Raw genomic sequence first — 11,089 nt, forward strand, 5'->3', positions numbered from 1 at the left:
GTTATTAGTGATCCTTCAAATTTAGTACCTTATTATCTTTGATGCAGAATCCTTGAGAATTGTTCCTTGCGTATCTTTGATTCACTCCCTGAACTTTGTTTCTTTAAAATCTGAATTAAGAATGAGTTTCGACTTGAAAGAGTCCGAATGATTTCAAAGGCTTGGTAATGATAAAATGAATTTTAGAAAACCTATTGTTTTCCAACTCAAGGTTTTCCAAATGAATTCCTGATGGATTGGATTGAGACGTAAGAGGCTAGTGGGACTAGTCCAGTCATGGTAAGAGGCTAGTGGGACTAGTCCAATTTAAGGCTGAAATTATGCCGAATGGTACCTTAAAGACCGGAATGGAGGTCGATACGGGCTGATCACCCGTATATAATGAAATGGAAAGATAAGTGATCCAATCAAGGGTTCTAAATGATTATTTAAGAAAAAGAACTGAAACTTTTATTCAGTAAATTGATTTTTGGAAATGAAAATGGTTTATACTGTTTTGAAAAGAGTTGATTATGTTATTGTGGAGCTTAGAGCTCAGAACCCTGATTCCTGAAATTGTTGATCATATGAATGATTCTATATCTTGAAATACTGTTGTTTTTCTCTACCGAAAGATCTATTTTGATCCTATAATGATTTGTGTTGAATGTCGGCTTTCATCCTGTTTCGAGCCTTGTTTCTTGAAAGCCCAGCTATTCTTCGGATACCTTTCCTTATCTCAAAGAAAACAAAAATGAATATATGGAAATCTGCCACCTAGAGTAGCTAAAATAGAATGCCCTAGTTTGTTCAAAGCATATTGAGAATTGTTATTGTAGAACTGCTATTTAGTTACTTGCTGAGATTTATACTCATTGTTTTGTCTTAATCTAACCATGACAGTTAAGCAAGAAGATGGCCAGGCTTAGGCGCACTGCTCGTAAGAGCGTACCTGGTGGTCCCTACCGCGTTGAGGGCTTCCATTTGCCAGAGCAGGTAGTACAGGTTATGAGTGAGCTCGCGCCTAGTAAAAGGTGTTTAAAGATACAATGGGTTATCTGTCGGTTCCCAGCCGGAATCGATACTGATTATTTAATAATATTTTAGGGTTTGTAAGTTATATTCGGTGATTGGTAGTTGTAATCTTGTCTCATACTTTATCCTGTTGATCCTGTTAGTAGTTAATCGAGGTTTATGCATATTTAATTAGTAGATTAGAGGTGTGTGAGTCCTCATTTCCTAACCCCAAGATTGAGGTCGTCACAAGCAGTATACAACTTGAGAAACCATTGACGAGGTGCCTGTTTAAGCCCATAAAGTGATTTCTTAAGTTTACAAACAAGAACCTGTCCAGGATATTGAGCTTGAATGTCAGAAGAAGGTTGATAACCAGGGGGTAAAACCATGTAAACATCTTCCTCTAAATCTCTGTGCAAAAACGCATTTGTCACATCCAACTGATCAATTGTCCAATTCTTAGCTGCAGCAACAGATAACAGAGTTCGAAAAGATGACATTTTAGCTACCGAAGCGAATGTCTCAAAGTAATCAATACCCTTTGTTTGTGTAAATCCCTTAGCCACCAAACGAGCTTTATAACGTTCGACCTGACCATTAGGAAGATACTTCACTTTAAAAATCCACTTGCAACCAACAAGTTTTTGATTGGCAGGAAGGGGAACGACATCCCACGTATCATTGGCCTCTAGTGCAGCTAATTCTGTAGCCATTACTGTACACCACTCAGGGTAGTGAACAACCTGTTTGTAAGAGCAAGGCTCGAGAATCTTGGTAATATTAGCCAAAAAATGAGTGTATTGTGGGCTGAAAGTATCATAGTGTAAGCTATCTGGTACAACAAAAGCATTATTTGCTTTTGATACAAAATGCTGAGATAAACCAATATAGTCCATATATTTGGAAGGAACGGTTTTATTACGAATAGGTCTAGTAGGAATATGATGAGATGAAGTGTCATGGAAAGAATGTGATGATGAAGAATCAGGGTGAATATCCACAGGTGTGTCATTAGTATATGATGGAGTATGTGAAACATTCAGAAGAGAAGACGAAGGAAGATCAGTACCCAAAGGGTCATCCGGAATAATGGAAGGAGAGTGAAATAAAATCTGAGGTTCAACAGAAGGAATATCTCGAAAAGGAAAAATATGTTCAACAAATTGAACATTTTGTGAGACAAAAACTTTCTTAGTTTCCAAGTTTAAGACACGATAACCTTTTTGACCATAAGGATATCCTAACATAATACCTTTAATAGCCCGTGATGCAAATTTATCTGCAGGTCGGGGAGCTACTGAAGCATAACAGAGAGAGCCAAAAACCCGAATGATACTATAATCCGGAGATTCATTAAACAATATATGATACGGAGATTTACCATTCAACACAGCAGTAGGAAGACGGTTTAAAATTTAAGTAGCTGTCAGTAAACTATCACCCCAAAAATGAATTGGTAAATGAGCATGAAAGCGTAAGGCTCGAGCTATGTTTAACAAATGACGATGTCTCCGTTCTACACTACCATTTTGTTGCGGGGTTTATACACAACGGGTCTGGTGAATGATCCCCAAAGATGTCAATGTATGAGACAGTTCTTTATTTAAAAATTCAGATCCATTGTTTGTACGAAGCACTTTAACTGTAGTGGCAAACTGATTTTACACGTAGACAAGAAAATCTTTTATAATAGAAGGAACCTGAGATTTACTAGATAATAAAAATACCCAGGTTGTTCTAGATTTATCTTCTAAGAGAGTCAAAAACTGATTGCAATTATCATGGGTAAGTTTAGTATACGGACCTCATATGTCAGCATGAACTAATTGAAACAGTTCAGTGGAACATGCAGTACTATGAGGAAAAGGTAAAATAGACTGCTTTGCAGAATGACAGGAATCACAATCTTTAAAATCAGAAGTACATTTTACGGATAATTGTTGTAAAATAGATGCAGGGACATGCCCTAATCTGGCATGCCAGATATCACAAGAAGCAGTAGTAATGTGATTACAACTCGAATCAAAAACATTAGTACTGGGTAGATTAATAGGACTAGTAGACGCAGAGAAATCCAGGGATGCAGAGTTGAGCAAGTAAAGACCATCTTTGCTTTTACCAATCTCTAACTCCCTCTTCCTAGTAGGGGCTTGTATATAATAGGAGGAAGTAGAGAAAGTAGCAGTAAGATTAGAATCTTTAAGAAGTTTGGAGATAGAAAGAAGATTGTGAGTAAATCTCGGAACACATAGAACATGATGTAGAATAAGACCAGATTGAAATTTGACATCACCAATATGAGTAACACCAATGGTAGTATTATTAGGTAAATGGAAGCCTGCTGAACATTGATCAGGATTAGTCAGATTTTCTAAGCTAGCAGTGATATGATCAGTTGCTCCTGAGTCAATAATCCATTAACTCTTAACATGATAGACATTTGCAGTAAAATAAGTACCTGCTAGATGAACAGTGTTAGCAGATGGCCAAGTGGATGTAGTTGCCTCGGTTTTTAAGCTGGTCTGTAGCAGTTGAACCAGATTCTTAAATTGACTATCTGAAAGACCATGAGAAGATGCACTTGAAGGAGCACTCGAACTATCAGATGTCACAGATATATCACTAAACCAACTTGAGCTGCACTTGCTCGTTGAGTATTTCCAAACCTTGGCTTTGGTTTTGGTTTACCATAAAGTCGATGCCATGAGGGATAACCAACAACACAAAAGCACTTATCCTTTAAATGACCAGACATCTGACAATACTCACAGATAATTGAAGAATCTGCAATTGGTTTCTTCACATAATTACCAGTATTTTGATTACCAGTTGAAGGCCTAGTTGAGAAACGCCCTTGAGAACTACTTCAAATATTGAGAGCAACATTTTCAGTATTAAAACCAGTCAAAGTATGTATATCTCGTTGGTTCTCCTCTTGCAAAAGCATAGCATAACACTGGCTTAGTGTAGGTATATGACTCATTAGTAAGATCTGACCTCGAATTGAAGCAAATCCATCACTCAATCCCATAAGAAATTGCATCAATTGAATGTTCAAGTCATAGACACTAAGGATGTTATTAATTTCACATGAACACTTGTTACAATCACACTTAGGTCTAGCAGTTAAACTATCCAATTCATCAATAAGAGTTTTATACTTTGTATAGTAGGTAGTGACACTCATGGATCCTTGAGATAACTGAGCAATTTCTTTTCTCAGATTAAACAACTTAGGAAGATTGCTCTGTGCATATCTAATTGCTAACTCTTTCCAGATTAGATGAGCAGAATCCATGTAAATAATACTGTTACGAATATCGGCAGAAACGGAGTTAAGAAGCCACGATATTACCATATGATTGCAGCGATTCCAGTGTCCTGCAAGAGCTGAAGATGCTGCTGGTTTAACATTGGATCCATCAACAAATCTGAGTTTCATCTTCGAGGACAAAGCAATTTCCATTGATCTACTTCATTGCGAGTAATTTTGTTCGTTGAGAATGATCGTAGTTAGACTCATTCCAGGATTATCAGATGATGATAGATAGTAGGGATGATTGACATCAATTCCAGGTGTTGATGCCGTTATTGTATGGACAAGATGAATCTCACATAAATGATATAACAAACCCTAGAATTCACAGTTAACAAAATTGAAACTTGTACAGCTTCAATCAGATTGTTTAATCAAGGATTTGTAAACTGTTAATAAGTGCGGAAGAATGAAAGATCGTGAAGATCTGAGAATGAGCACAATGGCTCTAATACCATGTCAAACAGATTGCTGCAGAAATATAAAACTGTATATTTAGAGAAAAAAAGAGATAGAGGATAAGTTGTGTTTATTTTATTGATCCGCTTTACATTCTTCTATTATATACTACTGATTCTAACTAACTTGTATGACAACTGTATCTTGTTGTTTAGACTTGACACCTGGACACTAGGCTACATACATGACCACTGTTGCTATCACCCCTGTGTACTACTTGGTATTGTATTATGAAACAAGACTTCTCTTTCTTCACAGTCTTGTGTAGCTGTATATTGTTAACACCTCGATGTGTCCCTCTGAATACAATCGAACTGTGGGTACAGGTGCATGACATGCAACCAGGATTCATGTATGAGAATGTCATGCAGAAGATCGGGAACCAAGTAGGCAGATGTGTGTGCTCATGTTCAAGCAACTTTAAAGGCGTCCGGGGAGAATACATATGTATGAGAGTTACCATTGACATTACAAAACCATTAAGAAGGAGAATGAAAGTCCGTCAGGATGGTAATGAATGGACTTGGATTACTTTCATATACGAAAATGTTCCAATGTTCTGTTTTATATGTGGAATTTTTGGGCATGTGGATAAGTTGTGCAATAAGTTATTTGATACACCAGAGAATAAATAATTAGACCATACGGTGCGTGGATGAGACCCCAAACAAGAAGATAAAATAATTTGATAGGCTCAAAATGGTTGAGAAATGGTGGAGAATTCAGGCACCGGAGAAAGTTGTTAGATCAGAACCATCAGCCCCTGAAATATCGGTAAAAGATAAGGATGGTCAAAAATCAGGGAATGATACTCAAGAGAATGATATGATGGGCAAAAATTCAGGAAATTTAAATTTTGGTGATATGATTGAAGGAGGGAAAATATTGCAGGTGTCAAGAGCATTATTTTCGGAAAAAAGGAGAACAAATTGTGAAGGAGAGGAAATCATGTGGACAAATACGGAAATTGGCCACGAGTCAGAAAACAAAAGTATGGATCAAGATGAAATTGATATTGGGCCAAAAAACGCCTGTGGGGCGGGTTCGAATATCAGGCCCATCTAGGATTATGACAACCTTTAGTTGGAATTGTCACGGGCTTGGGCTTTATAATTTTTAAACGATCCAAAAGAAACCCAATATTATATTTGTAACGCCCTCCAAATCTGGGGTCTAGATCTGGGGGTTACTTGCTAATCTCCAATATAATACAAACATGTATAACAATTATGCAAACATATATCTAACCCCTTTAATATCTATCCAGGATCTTTTAAGGTTGAGGTATAAAACAAGAACAACACACTATCTTTATTACAAACCCAATTTAACATCTCATAGAACTCTCTTTATTACAAACCATTATCTAAACAAGTTTTAAATTAAATTTATTTTATTCAAAACACACTCCACGTCTATCTACACTACACCTATTCAGGTGGCTCAAAACTCTCCTTTTTTTATCGGGATCAGTACCTTTGGTGCTAGAGGGTCCCGCTGCTTGACACGGTTTCATTCTCTTTCTTGACTGAAAAAGACAAGGTGAATAGCAACAAAAAGGGGTGAGCCATAATTTACTCAACAAGTCCACAATATATAAACAATAATATAAAAAAGCTAAATGAACCGATAATCTAATTTTATCTGTAACTATGTATTTCTGTAAAGGAGAATGAAAGCTACTATCATCGATTATCAATAAACTAGACTGGACACAAGTTCGCACCCATATCCTGCTAATCAGTTAGAATACAGTGCAGATCTATACCTCTATGTATAGATCAATTCGGGTACCCAAGCTCTGAAAGGAATATGTCCTAAGTCCAATCATGTATTAGGATTTAGGAATAACTTCCTGTGTAATCTGTTTTGATTTCATTGATATTAATAAAAGACTAGTTTTGTTTTTATTACGGGCTTTATCTATTTAAATGTTTAAATAAGATATACCATACTTTAGAGTAAAGCTTTTTATGGATTATGATGAGGTCATAATAGTGAGACCTAAAAGATGATAACTCTAAACTTAAATAGTTCCTGGTCATAGGATTACTAACTAGTAATTAATAATCCGCAAAGATCGGTACATACTATGCTTGCTTCATTATGAAGGATGTCTGTTCTCATAGACATTTGTGTGGTGACACTATAGCTAGTATGTAGGTGCTTATTATAGAATAAGTTCACTGAACATGACTCGCCCAGCTGAACAACTGATGGAGTTCACTCACGTGTCAGCAGTTATTCACATAGTGATAGTTGTACAAGTATCCTTAGACTTGAGATCATCATAGTCATCTTGTGTACACTGAACTATGCTTTGGTTTAGTTCTTAGTCTCCAGGGACAATTATTAGGGCTCTACCGGGTATAGGAATTTGTACACGAAGATAGTGTATGATCAATAAAGGATCTACCCCTTCCAGTGAAGGAAGCGAATGTTCAAGGCTGATCCACTTATGCTAGTTCAAGAATCTCTGGCCAGAGTGAATGAAATTAGAAAGGAGTTTCTAATTTACATAGAACTGAGCATAGTAAATGGTAAGCAAGTGATTAAATTAGATAGGCTTGACACGAGATCCATGCCTTGTATTTAATCGGGACATTGTAGGGTAGAAGGAGTTTATTGTACGGTAACTATTCACTGAATAGGTTCTTGGTATTCTAAGCAGTGAATTCATATTATCCGGATAGTCGCGATATGCTAAGAAGTATCCCTCACGATGTAGAATAAATGTGATTAATTAATTAATCATATTTAATAAATTAGAGAATTTATATAAATAATGATAAAATAGTTTTATTATTATTTATTTCTACTACCGGCTTAATATTGAACCTACAGGGTCACACCATAAAAAGAGAATGATTTAATGGTGGAGGAATTAATTAATAATGGCTAATAATTATTTATTTGTGAAATAAATAATTAATTGGAAAATTTAATAATTGATTAAATGAGATTTAATTGATTATAAATTAATTAAGAAAAGTTCTTAATATTATTAATTAAAGGATTTAATTTTTGGAAATTAAATCAAGAGAGAGAATTATTTCTAAAGTGTTTAGAAAAAGGATTAATAATTAAAAGGTGTTTTAATTATTAATAAGAATAATAAATGGGTTAATAATAATAATATTTTATGGAAAATTTCAGCTGAATATTTTGCCTATAAATATACTATTATAAACCCTATTTTTATTCTAACCCCAAAATTTTATAAAACCTAATTCTCTCCACCTCCTCCTCCTTAACGTCGTTTTCTTGGTGGATACCGGTGGAGTGCTTCACGTTTGAGGAGCAACTGCTAAGGATCTCCGATCGTTGCTTTTGGATCGCATATTAAAGGTTAGTAATCGATCCCTATATTTTAACCACGATTTATATGCTTTTATTTGGATTTTATATGTGTAAAAGTGCTTTTACCATGCCTCCGCTGCGATTAAAATCCAACAATGGTATCAGAGCATAGGTTGTACGCATATAGATCTGTGGTAAAAATTTCAGAATTTTATATGCTTGTATAAATTAATTATGATTTTTACAAGTTATATCATGGATTAATTTTTTCTGATGAGAAATCGTTTCTCAGAATAATTTTGAATGTTGATCTGGGTTCTACAAGTGTTGTAGATCGTCTGGGTATTTTTTTCATAATTTTATGATGTATAGATTTTTTATTATGAATTTTTGAAGTTGTTGTAATTAAATTCGTAATTAAATAAAGATATATATATATATGAATTGTAAGTATGTATATATATTTGTACATCTGTTGTGCTGCTGCTATTACCTGTTGACTGCTGCATGGAAATCCGTGCGAGAAAAGACGACGAATCGCAGAAAGGGGGAGGACCGCGCGTCGACCATGCGCGCGTGGGGCTCACGCGCTGGCGTGTCACGCGCGGCGCGTGGTAGACACGCGCTGGTGACGTCATGCTGATGTCAGCGTAGGGTTCTGGGCGCGTGAAGCGCGTGGGCGCGTGAAGCGCGTGGACGGAGTTCTGACACGCGCCTGACAGCGCGTGTGCGCGTGGCCGCGCGTGGGGGACCTTGTTTCGGCGCGTGAGGGCGCGTGCTAGCTCAGATTTGGGCGATTTTGGTGCCGTTGGATTCGTCTTTTCGAGACGCTTCTAATGGTATATTATATGATATTTTATGAAATTGTTTCGAACTGTTTATAGCTAATAGAAGTGTTTTAAAGCTGTTTTTGATCGTTTGAATTGCTTTTAAGTGCTTCATGTGATACATAGAGATGTATATTGCTTAGACTAATATACTAGACGATATAACATGCCTACCTTGATGTTTATTCATGTTTATATATGTGATATATGCTTAGTTTATCATGCGATGATATATTTAGGTGAACTTAAATGAACATAAGGCGTTTGTTAGACAACCTAGTATAGTGAAATTATTTCATAACCTTAAAAACAATATTATGAATACAATCATGAGATTCTTGTGTTTATGAAACACGTAATTGAATATTAATTTTCGATATGAGAGAAACGATGATTCTGTCAACAACATATTTCTATCTGTAAGAAAGGGTTATTAAGTGACGCCTCTTGACAATGCTCCACCCGATCTGGGAATCATCTGATTATCGATTATTGATTTGAAATATTTAATTTAAAAGGTAGAATTTCTTTATAATATGATTATGATTGTAACGTAATATAATCCCTCTAAAATTAAATAATATCAAGTAGTAATTGGCCAATGACACAACGGGCTTGTGTCGGTCATAGCCTTCCAACATGATAGAAAAGTAGTTCTTATTTTTGAATCATTGTCGGTTCGTGCTACAGCCGAGGGCTTTGATTTCGAAATAAGAAATACTTGTCTATTACATAGAGATGTGTACATTGAATAAGAATCTAAAGGTCGGTACGTGCCACAGCCGTGGGCCTTTGGGGACTGATTCAATTGTACGGAATGTTGGGTTAGACTTGACTTAGAATATTGAGTTTGTCGTGCCACAACCGTGACTCAATTATTCAAGAGGCTAAAGTTTGATTAGGGAATAACATTAGATGTAATTGACAAGAGTTGTCTGCCTATTGAACATTACATGGCGGTTCGTGCCACAGCCGGGGTTGTGTAATGGAATGTAGGATCCCTATTCCCACTAGCATTATGAATGCTTAATTTTTTCACGTAGGGGGTTGAATAAATTAGATAAACTAGTGGGAGCCACTTATGAATAAAGACCCGATTCGTATAGTGTTTTTAAAATGATATCGAATATTTGCTAAGTATTGTTATGTGTTTATAATTTACAGATTTACAATATACATTATGTCTTCTGCACTATCACTCAGGAGCATACTAGATGCTCACAAGTTGACTGGTCCTAATTATGCTGACTGGCTTCGAAACTTGAGAATTGTTCTCAGGATTGAGAAGCTGGAATACGTGATTGACTCACCTAAGCCTACTGAACCTGCTAGCGATGCGCATAATGATGAACATGTTGTGTATCGTAAGTGGATAGATGATGCAAATGTTGCTCAATGAATCATGCTAGCTTCCATGAACATTGAGCTACAGAAGCAACATGAGCATATGGATGCTCACACTATCCTCATGCATCTACAAGAGTTGTATGATATGGCGGGGAGGACAGCTCGATATGAGATATCCAAGGAGTTATTCGGTTGTAGGATGTCTGAGGGATCATCTGTGAATGTCCATGTACTTAAGATGATCAATTTGATTGAACGTCTTGGACAACTTGGTTTTGCCATGGATGGGGAGCTGAGCCAAGACTTGGTCTTGCAATCGCTTCCGAGTTTGTTCTCGCAGTTTGTTGTGAACTTTCACATAAATAAGTTGGATGTCAGGCTGCCTGAACTCCACAACATGTTGAAGACTGCGGAATCGAATTTTCCCCCTAAGAAGAGTTCTGTTCTTCTAATTGGTGAATGTTCCAATCCTAAGAAAAGGAAGAGGAACCCTTCCAAGAAGAAGAAAGTAGGTGAGAAAACGCCGGTTCCACCAAAAGCTGAAGACCCTAAGAGCAAAGTTGTTTGCTTTCACTGTAACAAGGTGGGGCACTGGAAGAGGAACTGCAAGGTTTACCTTGCAGAATTGAAGAAGAAGAAGGGTAGTGAGACTACCGCTTCTGATTCAGGTATGTTCATGATAGAAGTGAATATATCATTAAATCAAATTTCTACTTGGGTATTAGATACCTCTTGTGGTTCTCAAATCTGCAATTTGTTGCAGGGACTAAGGAGAAGTACGAGTCTTGAAGAAGAGGAGGTGATTCTACTGATGGGAAATGGAGCAAGAGTTGTTGCTGTAGAT

At 36.5% G+C, this 11,089-nt stretch overlaps 1 protein-coding gene across 1 annotated transcript; it reads right to left on the reverse strand.

The window, feature by feature from the left end:
• Positions 1 to 941: 941 nt before the first annotated feature.
• On the reverse strand, positions 942 to 4,462 carry LOC141718671 (uncharacterized). The gene is made up of 6 exons (XM_074521049.1): positions 3,898 to 4,462; positions 3,629 to 3,780; positions 3,455 to 3,518; positions 2,977 to 3,334; positions 1,224 to 2,331; positions 942 to 956 (listed from the first exon to the last, which is right to left on the reverse strand). The coding sequence occupies exons 1-6, from the start codon at positions 4,460 to 4,462 to the stop codon at positions 942 to 944; spliced, it is 2,262 nt and encodes a 753-aa protein (XP_074377150.1).
• Between the last annotated feature and the right edge of the window lie 6,627 nt (positions 4,463 to 11,089).

The sequence above is a fragment of the Apium graveolens genome, chromosome 4 (genome assembly GCF_009905375.1).
Source record: "Apium graveolens cultivar Ventura chromosome 4, ASM990537v1, whole genome shotgun sequence".
Lineage (NCBI taxonomy): Eukaryota > Viridiplantae > Streptophyta > Magnoliopsida > Apiales > Apiaceae > Apium > Apium graveolens.

Bases quoted from the DNA above. Each gene is read 5' to 3' on its own strand.
- LOC141718671 (XM_074521049.1), bottom strand. From the start codon at position 4,462: ATGGAAATTGCTTTGTCCTCGAAGATGAAACTCAGATTTGTTGATGGA. The intron at 3,781-3,897 runs GTTTTAATACTG...AACCAATTGCAG, and splicing joins AGATATACATACTTTGACTG to ATTCTTCAATTATCTGTGAG. The intron at 3,335-3,454 runs GTACTTATTTTA...AATGTTCAGCAG, and splicing joins TAACACTGTTCATCTAGCAG to GCTTCCATTTACCTAATAAT.